General features: G+C 41.5%; 1 protein-coding gene across 1 annotated transcript in view; it reads right to left on the bottom strand.

The window, feature by feature from the left end:
- Positions 1 to 22,816, bottom strand: part of LOC147701381 (uncharacterized) — a 104,923-nt gene that overhangs the window by 40,723 nt on the left and 41,384 nt on the right. Inside the window, exon 2 of the mRNA XM_086929342.1 lies at positions 18,550 to 18,688. Within this exon, the coding sequence (XP_086785468.1) occupies positions 18,550 to 18,688 (139 nt within the window). The remainder of the gene's footprint in view (positions 1 to 18,549; positions 18,689 to 22,816) is intronic.

The following is a 22,816-nucleotide window of genomic DNA, read 5'->3' as shown; positions in this document are numbered from 1 at the left end:
CGAAGATGTCATATCCAGGAATTTTTGCACTTCAGGATCCTCACCCTTATCCATGTGGATGTTAAAATCCCCAAGGATTAGGCAGTGTTTTGCCCTAAGACTGAGTGTAGAAATAATTGATAACAGATCCTCGGTAAAAGAGCCGAGAGGGCCAGGCGGTCTATAAAGCAAGAGCCCCAAGCAGGATTGATGGGGGGAAAAGGCCAAGGAGAAGGCAAGGGTCTCACAGCCTGGTAGATCATCCACCGACAAGATAGTGCACGGAATGTGCCTCTTAATAATAAGCGCCACTCCGCCTCCCCTTCCCTTACTTCTGTCTCAACGGAAAATAGCATACGTAGGAGGGATGGCAATAGTCAAATCAGGTTCTGATCCCTCACCGAGCCATGTCTCCGTGAGAAAGAGACAATCCGTTTCTTCGTGTATTAAAAGATTATGGATGTCAAGAGCATGTTTGGGAAGGGACCTGGTGTTTAACAAAGCACATTTACTGCCTGATGGGGGGAGCTTGCACGAAAGGGTTTTGATGCGGCCAGGCATTCACCCGCACGTGAGACACTTGGTAATAGCCCCTGTAGAGTAGGGGATAACTCGCTGACAAGGAGCAGTGTGTACATTATAGGAGAATAATTCCTCTCTAGTATACATCATACTGAGTGTTCGATGAGACCCACCAGGCTCGCGCCCGAGCGCCTCCGGGACGCTGACGGGCGCAGACGGGCTGACTCAGGCGAGACTCCGGCGCAGGGACGGCACTCCCGCAAACGCGACCGCTAGCGCGGGAGACAACCGTTTCCTTCTATGTGGGCCACTAGAGCGCTCACACCACTCTAGCCCACACTCAAGATGGCCGCCGTGGGCAGAAATCCCTGACCCCGGTCTGAAGCTCTAACAGCAGCTAGAGCTGTGAAAGAGTGGCGAAAATGCGTTTAGGAGTCCTAGGAGTATGCTGAATGCGTTACAGAGTGAAAATACAACAGTTTTAAAATTCAATAAAAACGAGCCATTTTATTCGCTAAGCTCGAAATAAAGGGAGCATGCTCAGTGCATCACGAGAATCAATTCTAGCTGGTATGGGTGAAAAGATCTTGCGAGCGCAGTCCCTGGGCTCCTTTTATGTGGGGCACTAGAGCGCTCACACCACTCTAGCCCACACTCAAGATGGCCGCCGTGGGCAGAAATCCCTGACCCCGGTCTGAAGCTCTAACGGCAGCTAGAGCCGTGAAAGAGTGGCGAAAATGCGTGTAGGAGTCCTAGGAGTATGCTGAATGCATTACAGAGTGAAAATACAACAGTTTTAAAATTTGATAAAAACGAGCCGTTTTACTCGCTAAGCTCGAAATAAAGGGAGCATGCTCAGTGCATCACAAGAATCAATTCTAGCTGGTATGGGTGAAAAGATCTCCATTAATAATAATTAATAAAAGTTGCAATGGAAAAAGCAGAAGCTGAGATGTTAAGGGAAGGAATTAGATTAGTAAATAGAGAGGATGTGATCATGGATAATCAAGGGCACCAATTCCTCAGAAAACCTGCAGGGTTGGGAGAACGGCAAATAAAAATTATTACATCTGGACGGGGTAACAAGGAAGCCCTGGAAATTACAAATATTCCCAAAAAGATAGGGTGGGGGGAGGAAGATGTCTTGGTCGGAAACATGTATACAGAATTGGCTTATACGGACCAAGAGGAAGAGGGGAACTTGAGTAACATCGATTAGGAAACTGGGTCGTCGCATAGCCTGCGTATCCTGTCTTGGAATGTTAATGGCTATAAAAGCACCTTGGGAAGATCGATATTGTGTGCCTACAGGAGACATGGCTGTGCGACGAAACTCCGTTACTGAAGTATTTGCACATCACGTAAAACCTGCAAGGAAGAATCAAATAGGTAGGGCATCAGGTGGCCAGATGACGTTGGTCTCCACAAGGATAGTGGGAGATATTTTTTCCCTTGATTTAAAACGTAACTGGGCACTGGGTAGCAGAGTGCTGATCCTAAATAACAATATAGGGGGTGGAGATTTATGTATTATCAATGTGTACATACAGAAAGGGGAAAAAAATGATTATAAAGCAGAGCTGGAGTGTCTAAAAAAGGATATAGAGAACTTGTATGAAATCTACCCAAGAGATGTGATCTTAATTCTAATGGACTTTAATCTAAGACTAAATCCCCTAAAAACTGATGCCTGGAATAGCGATTTGTTAAAAGCGTATAATATTGAGTCTGCTATGTTCATCAGCAACGAGCTCTCCAATCAAGATGTGGAGCTTGGACGGCTGCTGGGGGCCATGGGCTTGGTTTGTGTTAATGGTAGGAAAGAAACAGATCGGCCCGCAAAGCGCATCTTTAAAATAGGACAGCAAATCTGCCCCATAGACTATGCCTTTATTCAGGCTTGGTGTTTCCACTTAATTCAACATTTTGAAATACTCCAGGTAGAGGGTAGTGACCATTTCCCACTATTGATAGAAATGTATGCAAATAAGGTTCCGCCGAGACAGAAAGTGTTACATGTAGAGGTTGAATATCCCAAGCGACTTACAACCCGGATTAGTGAAGAACACCTAAAGAAACTGAGGGAACTCCAGATAGTAGTTGATCTAGAAAATCTAGTAAAAGGGAAGGAGATATGCTGGTATGAGAATATATTAAGACAACTGATAGAATGCCTCAGAATAAAAATTAAACGGGGAACGCATAGCTTAGTAAGTAAAGTATCACTACATGTAAGTAATAAACCACGGTTTAATGAAGACTGCCGGAAAACAAAGGCCGCTATTAGTCAACATGAAAGAAGCCTTAGGCATAGCTATAATGAGGCAGCATTATTAGCACTTAAGAAATGAAGGATAAAATATAAGGCATCTACTAGCGAGAAAAAAAGATCCTTTAAAGAAAAACGTTGGAAAAACTTACTAGTGACAATTGAAGAAAAAAATGTCAAAGGCTTCTGGAAAATGATTCAGGAAAGTACGGGGAAAGCGGCAGGGAACATGCAATGTTCTGTCCCAGAGGATAAGTTAGTAACTTCTCTTGAGGAGATCTACGGCAAATGGCCAAGGAGGGAGGAGATATTATCATCTAGCTGGCCAGGAGTTAGGGATGAATTAATGGAGCAGTTCTCTCAAGGCCATATCAAAACCATAATAGCCAACCAAAATTTGACACGAGCAGCTGGCCCAGACAATATACCCGTCATCATTATAAAAACAAATATAGATTGGTGGGCGTATCTGTTCTCAAAGACGTTCTCAAGGATATTAAAAACAAGAACCTTACCAGATAGCTGGAAGGGGCTACCATTAGACCAATACATAAAAAAGGTGATGTAAACTCCCCTAAAAATTATCGCCTGATAAACCTCTTTGATTTTGGGGAAAAAGTATTTTCTAAAATAATCTTAGGTTGGCTAAAAGATTGGGCTGAAGATAACTGTATAGTACCTCCAGAACTGGGGGGATTTAAAAAAGGGCACTCAACGGTGGATCATTTTTCTGCTCTCTGGGCGGTAGCGCCGAAGTCGATAGAGCAAAGGGGTAACCTTTCTGTTGTTTTGTAGACTTCTGCGTGGCATTCAACCTTGTAGGCAGGGAGCAGCTATGGTCAACCCTGGTAGGCTACAAGATACACATTGACCTGTTAGCCCTTAGTCAGGCCTTACATACAAATAACTGGGCCAAGGTAATGCTGGACGAGGAGTGCGGATTGTCTGGGAGGATCCTGATTGGAAATGGCCTGAGGCAGGGGTGTGTACTAGCCCCGTTGCTTTTTTCTCTGTTTATAGCGGACCTTCCTCGGAACTTAGGAGAGGTTAGGGGGGCTAGTCCAAAGCTAGGCGGTAATCACATATCTTGTCTGCTATATGCAGATGATCTGGTGATCATGGACCAGACAGAGATAGGCCTGCAGAGGAAATTAAACATGTTCCATTGAAGAAATAAATGTTGAGTTTGAGTTGGACCTGTCCTGGACCTGGGTCCTGCACCCTGTTGGCGGTTTCTCCTGGAGTGAGTCTTAACCCCCAAGTGCTGTACCTGATTTTCTGGGACCTTTGGCTGCGTGAACATTTTTGTCTCCAAAGACCTCCAGAGGACCTGGTCCAACTGCCAAGTCTATCTGACGAAGGTGTGTTACAACCGGGCCAAAGCTTCAGGTTGCTCCCACTCTGAACCTTTCCTCAAAACTATTTCAGTGGATAAGGTTTCTGACCTCTTGCAGCCCTGTTTGTCTACAACTTGCAGATTTACCCCACTGGAGAAATCCAAGATCCAAAAAATAAACTGAATCCAATCATAGAAATCTTCACCAGGTGAAGGCTTCATATGCATCCGGCTGGTGAGGGGACTTTCTTGGATGCCACTTTTCAATTTCTCACCACGGAGAGCGTCCCCTTATTTCACTGCTTGTTCATCCCCAAACGGGGATAATTCAATCCAATAATCAATTACTCTTGACTCAGAGTCTTCATTTATCAATCTTTGAATTTATTCCAACCATTCATAATAATGGTGATCTTCATTAATCTCAATTTGGTGTGGGATCATAGATAATAAATCAAGCTAATTTTTCTATTCACATGTGACAACTATCCCATCCCAATGCATTTCGAGTTGAAGTTGCCCTTCTTCAGGGGAAAAAAGATTCTGTGAAAGAAATGTACTGTGGGCCAAAAACGAGTACTATTCAAACAAGCCACATTAAATCCAATCCATAACAAGACCAATAACTGAATGCCAAATCTAGGTCCTGGGGTGAAGAAAATAAAACCACGGTCAACCTGAGAAGTCAAAAATAAAAAACCTCAATATGCAATTGTTGTGATAAACAGTAATAGTGCAAATCATGCTATTCAAGTGTGTTGCAATGTAACCACATGCTGTACTGACTAAAGAACGTCAAAACGCAAGACTCAAGCCGATACGTAGCTAAAACCTACAATCAGAACAATGTTTGGTTCTGAATTCGTCCTGCGGACAATTGCTGATGACCTTCTACCATGTCAAGGTCCCAGTCATGTACAACAGAAGATCAAATTTGGTGCATAATGTTTGTTGGCACTATTTATGTTTCTAAAACTTAAAACATTAATATCTCTGGCACCCCTTAGTGGATGTTTTCGCTCAGGAGGCATTTTGTTCATTACATTAATTGTTCATTAATTGATTTGCTATTTTTATAAAATTGTTTTTGGATTTTTATTGAGTTTTTGAGATTTTAATCGTTTTGCTACTTGCAAATGCTTTACATTTTTTCTTCAGTTAATTCCTTTTGCTCTGTCCCATAGCTACCATGGCAGAGCTCAGGATTAAATTAATGAAACCTTTACTGGACCTAACAAGAATAGTGATATTGCTACTTGTGGTGGACTACCATGCACCCAACTAATAATCCACTTTCTTACAGAGGAGGTTTACCTGGTATATGAAAAGTAAAGGAGAACCCTATTATGTGGAGTTCTCCACCATTCTACCCTTTCATACTGATGACAGTATTGATCAGACTGACACAGAAAATCCATCTCATTCCATAATAATTACCTCCTCTTGGGATACTTTAGTGAGCAGGTCACCCATACAGCGACACAAGGCTTTACCAGTGTTTAATTAAGAGGACTTATCATCACAAGGAACCCCATCTACTTATATCACAGTTAATAGAGATCTATTCAATATGTGGCCTCTCCCAATTCACATATTTCCTGGCTCCTTGAAAAGGAAATATCCAGGACCCAATTGTTTACCGAAAATGTCATTCATCTTGAAACCCCAATCTAACTCAAAGAAAAGATGACCGGGTACTGATATCCTGCAGTAACCCCTTCAAACCTCAAAATAGGTTAAACAAGACATTTCTGAAAAATTTAAATCCATTTTATCAGACAAAAATATCCATTAGTCAGGTGATGATCTCTCTGTTATAAAAGTACCATGCTAAATGCTATTAACAAGTGGGTTTCGACAGGAATGGTGAAGCCTAGAATGGGAGAAACCTTAAATTCACTCCCATTGGTGCATGGGGCTTTTAGAACACACACAGCAGCACCAGCCAAATGCTGCTTCTCTTTACTTAATCAATACAATCTAAACATTAGAGAAACCCTCCTCCAAGAACTCTGATGGAGCAGTGAGGGAGAGAGGAGGAGGTGTTAACTCATTCTCTGCTCCCATTGGCTCGAAGAACACTTATAAGTCACGCTCTGGCAGAGCAGCACTGATCATCATATTGGTGCTGTTTACTTTATTTACAAAACATCCCGTTGAGTGAAACCCTCGCCCAAATACTCCTAAAGGGATATTGGAGACGTGCAGAGGAGCTTTTAACCCTCTCTATTAACAGATCAGTGGAACGAATTTGAGTCCAGAAAGATCCTCAGACAAAGTACCATGAATGCCAGTGCACTGACACACTGAATCAACTTAAAGCTCTTCCGACCATCCTCACAGACATTTTGTCAGAAGTAAAAAATAAAACCAAAGCGCAGCAAACTTTTACTGAAACCACCGCTGTAGAAAAGGCTCCTGACCGCTGGTCATGCACAACTAGTAGTGACACAACGCTCAGTGAGAGCTCACTCGCGGACCCTACGGAAAGCAACCCAATAGAAACCACAGTAAATGCTCAGTTAACAACTTCCACAAACATGCAATTCCAACTTACAGACACCAATGACCCAGTAAAGCAAGGGAGAAAAGAGCCCAGGTCACCCCCAAATGGGCAAATAAAACAAATCAACGCCTTAACAAAACGAGAACGCAAACGTTTGAGGAAAGCCAGACAAAAGAAGCACCAAGGAAAGAAAGCAGCTGCATTGCCAAATAGGGTCCAGGCCCAAGAGCCCAATAGGCATCAAGACCAGGATCAAGAGCTCCCAACGGCGAGCAATATAATACAAACTCTGATTCCAGTAACATCCTCAAACGGACTGAATGGCAAAGAGACAAGAAAAAAGGATCAAGAAGACAAAGGGGAAATTTTGCAGGACCCCCCACCCGCAACTCCGCCCCAACCGGCCATATCAGACATGCACCTTAGCAGCCAAAGCAATCACAAGTCACCACAAGTAATCAAAAAAACACAACAGGCAGACAGCTTACCCGCGCAGAAGATACTAGTAGAACAAAAAAGCATTTAGCACTACTTCACAAAGTTGGGCACGGGACCAAAAGAGAATTTGAACTTTTAAAGGGCACACACTTGTGGAAGGGTGCAGCAGTGGCATGAAGCATGCGTATTGAATGTAAGATAAGAGTGGCAATGCTGTTTTGTTCAATAGGAAGGCTGTGAGGTAATTGGTAAATCAGGACAAAACACTACTTTTTAGAGCCCGTCTTCTGACTAATGACAATGTTATACTTTGGAAACTTCACAATCAGGTTTGAAGCTTGCTAATGCCTATTAAAAGTACAGTGAACAGCAATAATTCCCTTTGCAAAACTTTGCTGTCCAATTATTAGATGATAAGATATGTCTGCTTCTAATGATACGTGGAAATAGATTCCTCAACAAAGCCTGAGGATTATTTAAAAATGGTGAGGTCATCTTCAATTGAGTCTTCTTAGGCTGCTTCAATGAATTCCCTTATTTGACAATGGATCTAACTGAATTATTACACTTTCAGACCCCCGGTGTTTTCAAAGATTAATACATAAATGGAGAACTGAGTTAAGACATTCTGATCTTAAAAGAAATCAAGTAACTCTCATAATTAGGTCTAGCCTAGAGACAGCTTAGGTATTGCATTTGCCTCATGTTTTAAAATATCTTAATAAAGTACATACATGTATACAAACACAGAGGGGTTTTCAGAAAGCCCATTGCATACATTGGTCTGCTCAAGCGTCATTCATCCATTCATTCCACCAATCATAGGCTACAACCTGGGCTTTTGGTCAGCCTACTCTAGGCACTGTTGACCTTCACTGTGAGTTACTCCATTATACGTTTGCATATGTACACAACAGCCTAAAACATAATGCACTTCAGTACCAATCCTGGTAAACAATGTGGGATTTCCTTTCATGTTTCTCCGCATATAGCTTTGTGAACTATTGCATATGCTTACAAAACAGAAATAAGTAAAAAAAGAATCCCAGACAAATTGTTCATTTTTGCCAAACAGCAAATACCACAAATGCCAAACAACTCGTTGCCTATTGCAACGCAGTGGAATAAGTAATGCCTCAGAATAACGAATTCTGTTAACAGCACAAGTAGTTACAACTTATGGCCCCATGCATCAAACCAAAAACTGGTCGCAAACGGGCAGATTCTCAGAATCTGACCCTTTGCCACCGGTATTTTTGCATTTGGGATGCATCATCCCAAATGCAAAAAGTCGCAATTTAAGGAATCTCTAAATTGCGATTCCTTAAATTGCAATTGCAGTTAGAGAATCCCAACTTGAGATTCCTTAAATACAATGCATGAAAAATTAGCGATCTCGCTAATAGGAGTAGCAAATTACCATGAGGTTGAACTTCATGGTAATTTGCAAAAACTTTGAAAAATACACTTGTGTGCATTTTTTAAAGTTTCATGTTGCGCACACACATGCCGTTAGGGCATGTGTGTGTGCAACATATGTGCAGAGATCAATTTCAGGGTGAAACAGGGTGTCATTTTGACACCCTTGCACCCTTGAAATTGAGTGAGCAATTTGTGAGTACCTACTGATACTCGCATATTGCTCATGCTCGCTCCAATTCATTCCTATGGGCCTTTAGGCCCATAGGAAAGAATGGGACAGCATTCCTTAATTGTGACTAGCAATTTGTGAGTAGCAATTAAGGAATAGTTAGGAATCGCTATTTTTATAGCGATTCCTACATGGATAGGATTTTGGGATTCCTTTTATTACTTAAAAATCGCTATTTAGGAATCGCAAAAGCATACATTGATGCATGTGCCAGCAAATGTGTTAGGTAAAGCGTTGTTGGACTTTAAAGTCCAAGGCTTTCCGTACTGTTGCCGGGATTGGAGTTGGAATAGTAAATTATACTATTTAAAAATCCAGCGGCCCCCAATGGCGAGACATTGTACCGACTTGCGTTGCAAATGGAATGCGTGGTTGAGACGCGTTAGTTGTTCCTGTTCGTGATCATAATTTAAAAATACATCATCTGCCAGGGTATTTCCTACGACAAGGTGCAATTGCTGGTGATGTCTCATTCTCTAATTTGAGATTCTCTTCAGTCGTGCTCTCTTTGGAAGCTGATGTAACTTTATTTTTTCAAAAGGGCTATACCTTTGTCATTGTATAAAAACTTGCTAAAACGGTTCCTGCCAACTCTCTTTAGTAAGAAATGCTTAAAGAAAATATTCCTCCTGATCACACAACCGATAGTTCTTTGTCACGTGATGTCACCAATGCAGAACTGGCTGGCCTTCTCCAAACTGGCCTTAGCACTGCTCAAGGGCTCTCTCCATGCAGCACCGACCTGAGACAGTGGTACCAAGAAATCCGATGGGCGCTGCCCTTTCTGAATAAATCTCAGCACAACACGGCGCACACGTCCTATGAGCTAAATGTGTCAATAATGTAATGGGACATTACAATCGGCAGTCTTGACCAGGCTAGATGAGTCGGGTAGAAACTTACTGAAGCCGGCAGCACAGTATGAACTGGTCCCACAAATCAATCATTTAAACAACATATGGGACATAGCAATTGGCAAGTTTGGCCAGTCTGGATGCTGCACAGAGGTTTGCAGCACACAATGATATGGGCACAGTGGCTGCAGCGCATAACGATTAACGCTTAGGGTGCATGAACGTGATATCTAAATGACAAATTGATCATGCTATTTTTATCTAACTTTATCCATCTTTTTAGATACCGACCAAAGGGCGGGCTATGGAACCTATTATTTGTTAAAGGGTCCAACCACCCCAGATTCTTCTACAGGAGCCTGGTAGGCTCAACTACATAAGGCCACCTGGTAATGTATGAATGATACAAGCATGGCCAAATGTTCAGTTGCCAGTTTGCAATTCCAGCGAGACACAGTGAGTAAATGTATGTGTATGTGTGATCTTATCCCATGTGTTACCACAGGTACAATAAAGGGAGAATTAAGACGCGCAGGATTCACGCTGACCCAATAACACTGATGAAATTGCCGGTAAAATGAATTCGGTGATGAAACATGTTGGTTGTTTTTAACTAGAGCGGGCACACAGCACAGAATAAAGTTGGAGTTGCTATTGTAGCTTAGCTCTTTTTATGGTGATGGGACCAGATCTCGAGCACAGGAGGTTTGGTATACCACAGTGGGTCACTAACACTTAGAACACATTTAGTCTTTTCTTTTTATGCAAAGTCTTTATCCCCATTCTTTTCGGTTGGCAGTTGCTGATGATGAGAATGTGAGGATCCAGGCGAGTACCAGTCTGACATATCCTCCCCCAGGTGTTGCTCCCGTGAGGCACTGCCAACCCCCCTCCCCCTTTTTTCACAGGAGAAAGGTGTAGTGAGGTGTGGGGTAAACACGTGGGCTTTACGCATACATATACCCTGTTTTACAGGTTGTTCTTATTTTTTAAATTGTGACTGTAATTAGCACACACAGATAGAAGGTGGCAGTATACCTTCTGTTTAGTTGATTAACATATTGACAACCAGGGGTCCCCGACCCCATAGTTAGTAGGGGCAGGCCATCGATTGTCTATGATGTACTGAGTGGGGGGCTGCCTCTATAAACCCCTGTTCTCTCCCCCTAAGACTCCCTGTAGTTTAGAGCTCCAGGTTGTGTGCCAAAACGAAAGGCCAGTATACAGCCGGGAACTGCACCCTGATAGCTTGAAGTTCAAAGGACCATCATGCAAGCCCTTCCCCAAATGACATATATGTGATCTAAAACTGTGGATAAATAAGGCCTGGGGAAGAGGTATCTGTGTGCCTACGTATGACGGGGCAGGGTATGTATTCAGTGAGTAAACTCCATCTCCAAACTCAGCTTAAGTCCTTTCCTACGTTTGTAGTTCCCAATCTGTCATAGTTGTGATGATGACCCTATGAAAATAAAACGCCTTGTACTTTCTTATGCAGCAGGAAACTGGTCATTTTTGAGTAAAATGTGACACATACCTCACTCACGTGGCAGCTCCTCGAACTGCAGCACGTTAATAATAACTACCTGCTTTTGTTTCTTTTATGTAGTCACTTTGGGGTGGTTCAGATGGGAGCTCCCCGTACACTCCTATTTTTGATAGTTTATATGTTGGCAACGCAAATGTTCATGAATTAAGAAATAGCAGCGAGATAATGAAATATAATACAAAAATACTCCCTTGAGAAATGAACCCTGTGTTTCAGAAGTGGTGACCACCGGAGTAATGCGGCAGGGAATGGTTGTACTATCCAGCAGGGTTGAGCTAAATTATGTGGCAAGTAAAGGCAACTAATGTGGCGCAATGAGGGACAGTAAGTTGACTAATCAAGCATTACAGAGGACCTCCCAATCCGCAGATAACCAACCAGATGAATGTACAGAACAACCAAACAAAGGTTTCATTTAAATATATTTTTAGATGATTGTATCCCACTTGAATTGTCCACAGAGCATTTTGGTGAATCTTGGAAGGAAACTATGCCTACAGTTTGAAAGCTCCACCAGTAGTGTCACATTTGTTGTATGTATATAAGTTTCATACATTTACATGTAGCTCTCATGAGTGATACTAACAGGCCCCAGGTCCAGTTTAGCACATCTTGGGCACCGATGTGGTAGACCAACACATTTCTCACAGATGGACATCTTAGCAGCTTGAACTCTTATGACATCTTTTGCATTCAGTATTTCACTCTCAGACAATAGCAAGCTGACAGCTTTCATCTTGAATGATTATTTTAATAGGTCTGTCATTTATTTGTGAAACTACTTCCTAAGTGTCCCACAGCATGTGCCATTGAATTAGCACACACTCTTCTGCAATCAGCATTGAAGAACAGGTAACTCCCAAATAAACATGAGTAGTCACTCTTTCCAAATCATAGGAGTTTGGTTTTCTTAGTACTTCTTTTTCTGGAACACCATGATATTACTTTGGCTATGTTTATTCTTAAATGATTTTCTTTGAATCAATGTTATCAAGTATCCAGTAACCGCCGTAAGCCTATAGGCATTAGATCCAAAATTATGGAGTAATCTGCATTAAATATGCTTTGGATTACAGATGTATCTTATTAAGGAGGAAAAGGCTGTGATCCTTGTAATGTGTTAGGTGCATCCAAGACATAAAGAGAGAACACAGCAGGGCCAGAACACAGGCTGGACTAAGACCATCTGGTGTCTCAATCCTCCTTGTTACAGACCCATTTTCACTTTTCTGTGCTCTGGTCCAAGACCCAGTTTGTAATTATCAGGTTCAGCAATGCTTAAGGTACCCCCCAGTCTGCCATTTTTCTCATAGTGGGCTGGGCATTCTTGGGTCATGCACCTTATAGATACCATATAGTGAAGAGTACTAGCTAGTGCATTGTGCAGATTAATAGTGTGTGCTTTGAATACTGTGTGGTTCTTACTACATCATGCTGTCTAGTATTGCATGAACTTTAGTCTGTGCTTCAGCTCTACAAGTTATGTTTTCACACCCACCGGTGACAGAAGTGAACTTAGTCCAATGCACCAACGCTTGAATATGAAAGACAGGTTTTTAGTAGCACTGCAGGACCCCACCCAATACATAGTTTCAGGGGCGTATCAAAGGCCCCTGCAGACCCCAGGCTTACACATACTAGAGGGGTCCCCCCTCATCCCCTACAGATGTGAGTATGAGGGGCCCCTTTGCCACATCTTGCAGGGAGCCCTCACGTTTTGTTAGGGCACTGCCAGCGGCTGGGGACTGAGTATTTTAAAGTCGTCCTACCACCAGGACTCTACAGCCCTCACGAGGCTTGGTTTAAACATTACCTCTGCACGCCTACCTCGTCACTTAGATGAGAAATTCAATTTCATGGCAGAACATGAACATGTTGCCTCTAATAAGGTAGACTCCCTCGTTACCTCAGAGTAATGAAAATGCAAGCTTAGCAGTGACAAATTAACTGCGTCAGTTTGCATGACTAGCACTTGGGTGCTTTCTACTTTCTCTGCGCAGCCACCAATTTGCTCCAGTGTTTCTTAGACATTGTAATGTCACCCTCCAAGTAAATTGTTCACCCTCTTTGCAGACGTGCAAGCCCTTTGTTTCGTAAGTGCCGAATGTGCACAAAGTGAAAGAGAAAGAAAGTGTCAGCCCCAAGAATGTTTCCATCTGAGCAGCTATCTGGGCAGCAACTGTCTCAAAGGCGGCGCTGTCTGAAGAAATCCTATTAGGGGCTACTTCCCTTTCCACGTGGAAAGTCAAACCTCTGCCAACAATCCACACTCTTTCTTCCACCTGGCCGTAGAGCGTCTGTGCAGGCATGCATGCACACATGAGCACTCGGAGAGATGTGATTGTGAGTGCAGGGGGAGAAGTGTGACTGCGAGTGCAGATTAAGATATGTAGTGCTGTGATGTACGGTGAGAGCTGCAGTTGTGACTCCAGCGTGAGAGGTGAGCCCGTCTTCGCGTCGGGTGAATGATGCACCTGTCAGAGCGCCGAGTGAAGTTTGACTTTGAGCACATGTGAGTGCAGAGTGACAGCTGAGCCGTGTGAATGCAGTGTGGAAGGGGGGCCTCGTGAATGCACTTCAGACCTTGTGAATGCAGGGTGTGCCTCTGTGAGTGCCTGTTGAGACGTGAGCTGATGTTCTTGCAGGGTGAGTGGTATGCATGTGTGGGAGAGGAGTCTGTGTGGATTAAGGGAGAGAGGCGTACCTATGCGAGTGCATGGTGAAAGGAGAGTATGTGGCAGTGCATGGTGAGAGGTGATCCTATGTGAGGGCATGGTGAGATCTGAGCTTTTGTAAATACATGGGGGCCAAGGAGAATGTAAGTGGATATTTGAGCCCTTGTAAATGCATGATGAGAGATAAACCTTGGTGAATACACAGGGGAGGATGTGCCCATGTGAGTGCACAAGGAGGGGTAGCCTATGTGACTGAGTAGCGGTCTACCCATGTGAGTGCAGGGTGAGATTGGTGCCTATGTGAGCAGAGAGTGAGTGATATTGGTGTGTGTGTGCAGGGTGAGTGATGTGCCTGTATGAGTACTGCGTGAGTGGTGTGCCCATGTGAGTGCAAAGTGGGAGGTGTGCTTGCTTAAGTAGAGGGTTAGTCATGTGAGTTCAGGGGGAGTGTGTGACTGTGTGAATGCAGGGTGAGAGGCACATCTGTCTGAATGCATGTGAAGAGAGGGGGGCTGGGTGAATGCAGAGTGAGAGACATGCCTGTGTGTAACAGAGTTGCCAGAAAATTTGAATATTCTACCACTTCGAACCAAAGCTCTGATGGCACCAAGCAAGCGCAGCAAGTGAGTCCAAAACCCCCTAGAAGTGCTCCTCTGTCTCTCCCAACCAAGCATCTATTCATTCATCCTTTCACTCTCCCATCCACCTTCTGCTAGCAATCATTTTACCTTTATATTCTGTCATCCATTCAATATTTCATCCAACTTTCAATCTTTGACCATTCCTTCCATTGGCCATTTTATCCATCCATCCTCTAAGATTTCCATTTACTCTACCATCCTTTCACCCTTCATCAGATTTCCATTTACTCTGCCATCCATCCATCCTCTGAAATTTCCCTTTACTCTGTCATCCTTTCATCCATCCATGTATCTATCCTCTCACATAACATATGTATTTGTACAGCACACGTATCTTGGCGTTAAATAACAGATGTTTATTGTTACCCAACTGAATGGTATACATTTTATTGACCCCAGAAGGATGAAAGGCTGAGTGGACCACTGGGATTTGAATCTGTGACAATGAGGTCAAACACAAGCCCCTACAGTTGACTCATTAGTCCACTGAGCCACCAGACCCACTCATTCACCTATCATCTCACTGGTGAAATAACAATAGCCCTAGCACACCCAGCGGTGCGGGGGGGCCAAGCTCCAGAGGGCCCCCTCCAGCACTGTGCAGTAGTGGCTGGCTGCACCCCGAGAGCTGCTTAATGGGTTCAGAGCATGGGGGGGCCCTCCATGTACTTTGCAGGGGGGCCCCCTCAAGTTTCGTTACGCCACTGGTGGGGGGGGGGGGGGAATTCGAGGAACAATCCAGAGGAAAAATTAAATAAATAACTAATTTTCCCTCAGCATCATCCCCCTTGAAATCCCCCCCACTCGGCCCCACCGCTGTTACATGCACGGACATCAGCTGCTTCCTGACCCCTTTCCCTGCTTTTCAACACCTGGCCCATACCAACTCCGGTATTGAATGGATGGATCTAGGAGCATGGATAATGACAATAACATGAGGTTCCTATCCCAGCTAACCCCACAATAACATACGACTAACTCTCAATGAGGGCTTTACTGCTCTAAATACTGTAAAGAAAACAAAAGAAAACTCCCATACTTTTCCACATGGGAATGCATGGCACCAGCCCGGAAACCCTTTACCGCCTAAGCATGGCCTTCAAGGCGCTCTGGATTGCCCAAAGAGACTTCTAGAGCAAGGGTATGTCATCAGCCAGGTAAATCAGATAGTACCAGACAGAAATGTGCCCTCTAGAGAGATACATTTCTGACTGTCACCTCCTTAAAGAATAGTTGCATTAAAGTAACCTCCTTTTCTATCAAGGCAACAGATAACGACTGACCACACAAACCAGCTGAGTACATGCATGGGGTAAACACCCAAAATATCACATTTGAAATATGTTCCGTACATAATATCAAATCAAAAATATAGAGAGGCCCGAATATCGAATTCCCACAATATAGTTGTATAAAATATCGAATTTGAGGTAAGAAATATCTATTTCCATAATATTAAATTTAGAAATATAGTTTTCCATAATATCGAATTTAGAAATATCGTTTTCCATTATATCAATTTTTTTTTCCTGTTATCTATGATAGTATATGTGTTAAAATTATATATTTTTTTTGTAATGCATGCTTAAAGTTTGTTTAAGTAATTAATTTTATGTTATTTAATTTTTGCGTAATTTAATTCCATAGCAGGTTGTGGGTTTATAGGGGAATAAGGTGGGAAGTAATTTCATTATAGTAAATTAAATATCACCTTTTATGAATTAATAATTATTATTAATTTAAGTTTGCAATTTAGTTCTGTATCGGGTTGTGGGTTTATAGGGGAATAGGGTGGGAAGTCATTTAATTGTAATTAAGTAAATATGTATTTTTATTTATATGTATTGATAATTAATTGATTGTTAATTAATTATTATTTGGTGGTTATTTATTATTAATTGGTAATTATTTTAAATTATTTTTAATTGATAATTATGTTTATTGTATTAATGTATTATTTGTAGTGTGTTGTGGGTTATAGGGGAATAGTATGGGAAGTAATTTAATTGTAATTAAATAATTATAAAAAATATTTTCGTGTATTGAGAAATAATGGATTGTTAATTGATTATTAATTGTTTTTTTTATTACTTTTAAAATTTTTGGTATTGGAAATTAATTGGTTGTTAATTAATTATTAATAGGTAATTAATTTGTAATAAATAATATTTATTGGTATTTATAAATAATTAATTATTAAATAGTTTGTGATTGGTAATTATTTTTTGATTGGGATTGATAATTAATGTATTCTTATTCAAATATTAAATCATTACTTTCCCTACTGTTGCACTCTCTGGAGTGGGAATAGTAATTTTTACCCTCCCGCTATCCAACGCTTTCCCTACTGTTGCACTCACTGGAGTGGCAATAGTAACTTTTTCCCCTACGCTATCCAAAGCTTTCTCTACTGTTGCATTCTCTGCAGCGGGAAAAGTAATTTTTACCCTCCCGCTATCCAACGCTTTGTCAACTATTGCACTCTCTGGAGTGGGAATAGTACTTTTTACCCCTACGCTATCCAAGGCTTTCCCTACTGTTGCACTCTCTGGAGTGGGAATAGTAATTGTTACCCCTACGCTATCTTACGCTTTCACTACTGTTACACTCCCTAGAGTGGGAATAGTAATTTTTACCCCTACGCTATCCAATGCTTTCCCTACTGTTGCACTCACTGGAGTGGGAATAGTAATTTTTACCACTACGCTATCCAACGCTTGCCCTACTGTTGCACTCACTGGAGTGGGAATAGTAATTTTTACTCTACCAGGGTCCAACAAATTCTTTACTTTTGCAATTGTTGGAGTGTGAATACTAATTTTATTCCCTTAGCTGTGTAATGTTTTTAATTTTGGTATATTTAATGTAGTGTAAATTATTAATGAACATAAACATTATTACTTTAATTATTTAAATTATTATATATTTTTTATTTTTATATTTAGATAATAGGTTTATGTATATATATATATATATATATATATATATATATATATATATATATATATATATATATATATATATATATGTAAATATATTTGTAATAATGTTTTAAATATTTTATAATTAAGATTAATAATTATTTTATAATAATATTAAGTAAATAAATATGTTAAAAATGTTTTTTACATTACATTTATTATTTGTACATTTTAAGATTTTTTACAATATGTTAACTATGTTTTGTTTAATTGTGTTTATTATTTAATTACTTTTATATTAATTTTAATACCTTTAAAAATTCGATATTTTAGTTAACTATATTTTAGCATTCTATATTTTGTACTCGATATTTTAGTACTTACCTGTTTGTAGATAGGCATTCTATATTCTCTCCCTCTATATTTTTTAATCGAAATTTTAGGCGGTCGATATTCTGTCCCTCGATATTTAGTCCCTAAACCGTTTGATAGGAAATGGAGCTTATATGTGTAATCACTGCAAGGCCCTGGCTTGCTTTTGCATGCAGTCCATAAAAGGAAAGCGAGATAGTTTTACATGTGTTCATACCTTCCATTCTTGAGAGAGACGAGACTTCAGTTCTGAGGTGAGATTGATCCTCCATTTTGTGGCACCCATGCATGCACAACCAAGCCAGGCCATTGCAGCGATTACATATAAGCTTAATTTCCTATCAAACACAATACCAAACACTCCTTGCTTAGGGCACATCGCATTCCCACACCGCTCCCAACATAATCTACACCTTCTACGCATAAGCTACCAATGTCCACGTGCCATGCACCAATAACATGTAACTTAAAAGATGAACACAACATAACATAACAGTATAACACTGGCCATTACACATTGCAATGAGAGATCTGCACTCGTCACGCTGAGCCCAGACCCTTCCAAACAAGAACACCAGACCCAATCCCGTGCTATTAGTAAAGTGCTTTAATATCTACTCAGGTGCAGAAAGCACTATACTAATGTAATTGCAATACACCATAAAGGAAATTGCCCTCTTAGAGTTGACGTTATTCATCTTATTGAAAGATGAGTGCATATTAGGGTATGGAATCATAAAGGCAAATGCCTTGTACTAGAGAGTACATAGAAAAGAATACATATTCACGAGGAGACCTGTCAGAGCAGAGAATTAAAGGAGAAATGCACATCTTACTAAGTCTCGGTGTCTTCTGGGTATCCTCGATGCAGCGAGCTGTACCGAGTTGTTTACAGATGAAGTGTAACCGGACGGCCATGCGCTCATCTTTATACCACACCGGGAGGTGTGGCCACACTGGTGTGGTGCCAACACGCTAAATGAAACAGGTTTTGGAAATGTTCCATTACATTTTCAATTCGACCAAGGCAGAGCAACCCTGCACCACTGAACCGGGATGGAAGGAACAACCACCCAGCAATTACACCAGTGATTGTTACACAGGCTCGTGCGTAGGAGCCGCACAGGAACACACACCATGCTATTTAGAGTATGAGTACACGAGCAATGTTAATGGGGGGCGTGTCCTTCTGTGAAACCTCAAATAAGGTCAGTTACGTAAAAAACGTATGTAAACGCTTACAAGACACGTGCAGGTTTTTCAAGTTTTTGTGAAGCATTCAGACTCCTGGAACATCAGAAGAATTTCATTTAAACGAGCGTCAAGAGTAGAGTGAGGAACACGAATTAGATGGTGAAGTAATGCTAGATGAATTAGCAGAACATTGTGTCCCGTTGTTGACCAAAAGTGTATCAGCATGGTTTATGTTTACGCATTCCTTTATGTCTTTCTTCGCAGATCACACCAACAGTATCGTGGGTGAGACACAACGCCCTTGGCGTGGTATTCCCCCAATTCGTTTATCTGCACGCCCTCTGAGCTCGTGTTTTTTTGGGCATTAGGGCTATGTGCACAGTACACCTGCTAACCAGGGCAAAGTGCGTGTTTTCTCTCTCTAAAATAGGGTTAATGTGGTCTACACCCAATTGACCGATTTAATTTATTTATAAATCCCTAGTAACTGTTACTGCCTGTATCCAGGAGTAGTGCATTGCATGCTACTAGCGTACTGCAACGCTCATTGTGCTAAGCACTAAAGTAGTCTCTTAAAAGATCTTTCAAGACTGGCAGTGCAGCCTATAGAGCAATTTCAAACTATCATTTCAGCCTGGCAAAATTCACCCCTCTAAAGAAAAAAAAACTCTGAAACCTCTGAGTTATTACTCGTAATAAGTTTGGATCAGATAGAGAAATGCTTCTTCACTCAAGTGAATTGTAATTTGAAATCCTCTTCAATAGTAAAGTCGGAGTTTAAGTTGCTATTCTAAAAATTTCTCTCTTAGAAAGTTGGCATTTTTGTGCCAAAACCAAATGTCCTTTCTGCCAGTGTCCATAGTCACGTGGCCTTGAGTAGCTCTTCTGATGTGTTGGGTAAATTGCTTCCAGACATCGAGACAAAAGGGCCTGGTGACAGGGTGTTGCTCTCCTGGGCAGGATATCGAGGAGAGGTGGGAATGAGGTTTACTCACCTTTCCTGGGCTTCAAATGGTAGCCTCGGGGATTGCCCACTCACTTCCTGACTTCTAAGGGCAAACTGTCCTGCCACTAAGAAATGCAGCTTACACATATCCCTGCCTGCCTTTGTTACTCTAGACAGTTTCGGAGCCTAAACCAGGAAAGGGTAAAGTTTACACCAAAGCAGCATCACCCACCCACAGGCTGGCACTTGAGATAAAAGTGGCTCTTTCAGAACCTCTCATCAAGACATTCCTCGCCCTGTCGAAAATTCAGTAGAACAACTGCCCAACTGACTGAAGAAGGAAGATTGGACCTGCTTTCCTTAAAACCAAGCTCTCCGCAGTGATCTTCTGTTTGAGCTACTGGGTTACACTACGTTTCCAGAGGCCCCACTGCAACTGCCCACCTGATCATCTCTAACAGGACCTATTTGAGGGCTGTTGTTGGACTCTGCTTGAGTGACTACTGATCTCCAAGAGGTGGCCCCCAGGTGTTAGACTCATGGCTGGAATCAGAGTTTACTCTCCCCAAAGAAACATTTAAAGATACAGATCTTTCATGCTCCTCATGTCCACGAAGTGGCCTCTACCCACTGAGAATCGACTGTCTGAGACGACTGTCAATAGAAAGTTGCAGTGGAACCATCTCTTCATGCGGTAACGACTGTCCAAAACGACCACCAATGTAAAGTTCCAGAAAATCCTGATCTTCGCACCAACATCGATTGTTTGCGCCAACTGCCAAAGTGAATCTTTAGTGATAGTGACACCCAACCAGCTCCTCATGTCAAGAACAACTTCCTATTAGTCCCTGCCAAAGCAAATGGAACACTTCTTGTGGACTTGAGAACGTAACTCTTCAACAAGACTAACCTGGTCACTGTATTCGACCCATGCGCCATTGCTGTCTGCCTGAACTACTGACTTTCACCCAGTCCAGCGCAACCAGATAACTGTGAGTGGTGCTTTGTGCTTTTTGGCTCTATTTTCACCTAAAACTTAAATGACTCATATCTCCGGTTCTACTGATCCCATTTTTGTTGATTCGGTGTCATTTTATTTATGAAAATGTACTCTGCTTTTCTAAATTGGCTTGGGATTTTTCTAGTGTTGTATTTTCACTTTCTCACTATTTGTGTGCTGCATAAATACTTTGTACATTGCCTCTAAGTTAAGCCTGATTTCTTTGTACCTAGTTATCAGAGGATAAAGCAGAGTTTTATTTAGTGACTTTTATGGTTTACCCTGACATAGACTGTTTTTTACTTGAATTGGTGTCTTACCCTCCTTCAATGAATAACCCAATTACTTACAGTGGCCTACTAATATTGAGGACAGAATATCGAGGAACAATATATTAAAATGTAAGTGCAATTAGGGCAGGTTAGATACTAGTCTTATGTCCACATCTACGTACCTTGAAGATATATGTGCCTCATAGGTGCATATATTTGGAGTTAGGTATGGAAAATCTAAACTTACTTACCTATCAGCCATTTATTTGTTATATTTAGGGATGTTAGACTGTTAGACTTAGGGTGGCCTTCCCCAAAACATGTTGCCTTCCTTCTCCATTTCATGCTGATCATGTTATTTGCTGGACTTACGACACTGCCGAGCAGTGCTAAAGTGCATGTGCTCCCTTCTTAAAACATTGTAACATTGGCTAATCTGCAATGTCCATACTTAATTTACTTAGAAGTCCTCGGTAAATTGGAACTACATGTGGCCAGGGCCTTTGAATAAAATGCTACTATTGGACCTGCAGCACTGATTATGCCACCCACTAAAGTAGCCCCTCAAAACATACCACAGGCGTGCTGTTGCAGACTGTGTGCAGTTTTTAAACTGCAAATTCAACCTGGCAAAATAACTATTTTGCCAGGCCCAAAGCATACTTTTTATTACATATCAGTCGCCCCTAGTTTAAGCCCTTGAGAGTCCATCAGGCAGGGTGCAATGTATTTTCAAATATGGACATGTACTTTTAAGGTTTACATGTCCTAGTAGTGAAAAACTCTTAAATGTTTTTCACTACTGCAAAGCCTACCTCTTCAATGAGATAAAATTAGAGTTACCTTATTAAATTTAATGCGCTGTAATTTCCAAATGGAAGCAGGTACTCGGTTCATGTTTGGTGTCTTTGAATTTGTAATACAAAATATTCTTTCATGGTAAAGTCAGAATTTAATTGCAACTTTTAAAATCGCTCTTTTAGACAGTTGGCTTGTTCTGTCTTAGCCATTCAGTGCCTTTAGCATGTCTCTGGGTAACATGCCTGGCTGTAGCTGACAGTTGGGGTTTTTGCATTCTTCCTGGATAAATATATAACAAAATTAAGGAGTACCACCAAAGATGAGGCTAGACAGCCAATATTGGTGGAATGAGACACTAGTGTGAAAGAAGAAGTCCTTCTTTGTTTTTAAGGAACCCCTCACTCACCGACCTGGTCGGTTTCATGCTTCATCATCGGGGCCACCTTGACAGCCGAGTGCCGTCAAGGTGTGCTGCGACACCTGAGATACAGTGGAGCGGGTATGTGAGTGATGAATGTGAAAAAGAAAAAAAGTCAGTGAGTTAAAAATTGTCCTGGTATGACTTATCCAAACATTATTTATTCTAAGGCTACTGGACAATATTAAAAACAGTGTATGTTGATACAATAAAGGCTTTAATAGGACCTAGTGTATCTGTGGTATGTGTTAGGTCTACATGTTTCAAACCAAAATGGGAGTTACCGGTTTTTCTTCAGGACCAAAAAGATGTAAAAGGAGTTGGGTGGTCAGGGTACACTAACACCCTGCCATACCTGCAACCCTTTCAGGACCCTAAATAGCAGATTGCTAAGTGGGTAAAGGTAATTGCAACCCAATTGTGGTTACAATAAAAACTGCAAAAACTCCTCAATGGAGAAATGCTTGCTGCA

This window comes from Lissotriton vulgaris, chromosome 7 (genome assembly GCF_964263255.1).
Source record: "Lissotriton vulgaris chromosome 7, aLisVul1.2, whole genome shotgun sequence".
NCBI lineage: Eukaryota > Metazoa > Chordata > Amphibia > Caudata > Salamandridae > Lissotriton > Lissotriton vulgaris.
Note: the sequence above shows the minus strand (reverse complement) of the source record. Positions and strands in the feature narration are given on the sequence as shown.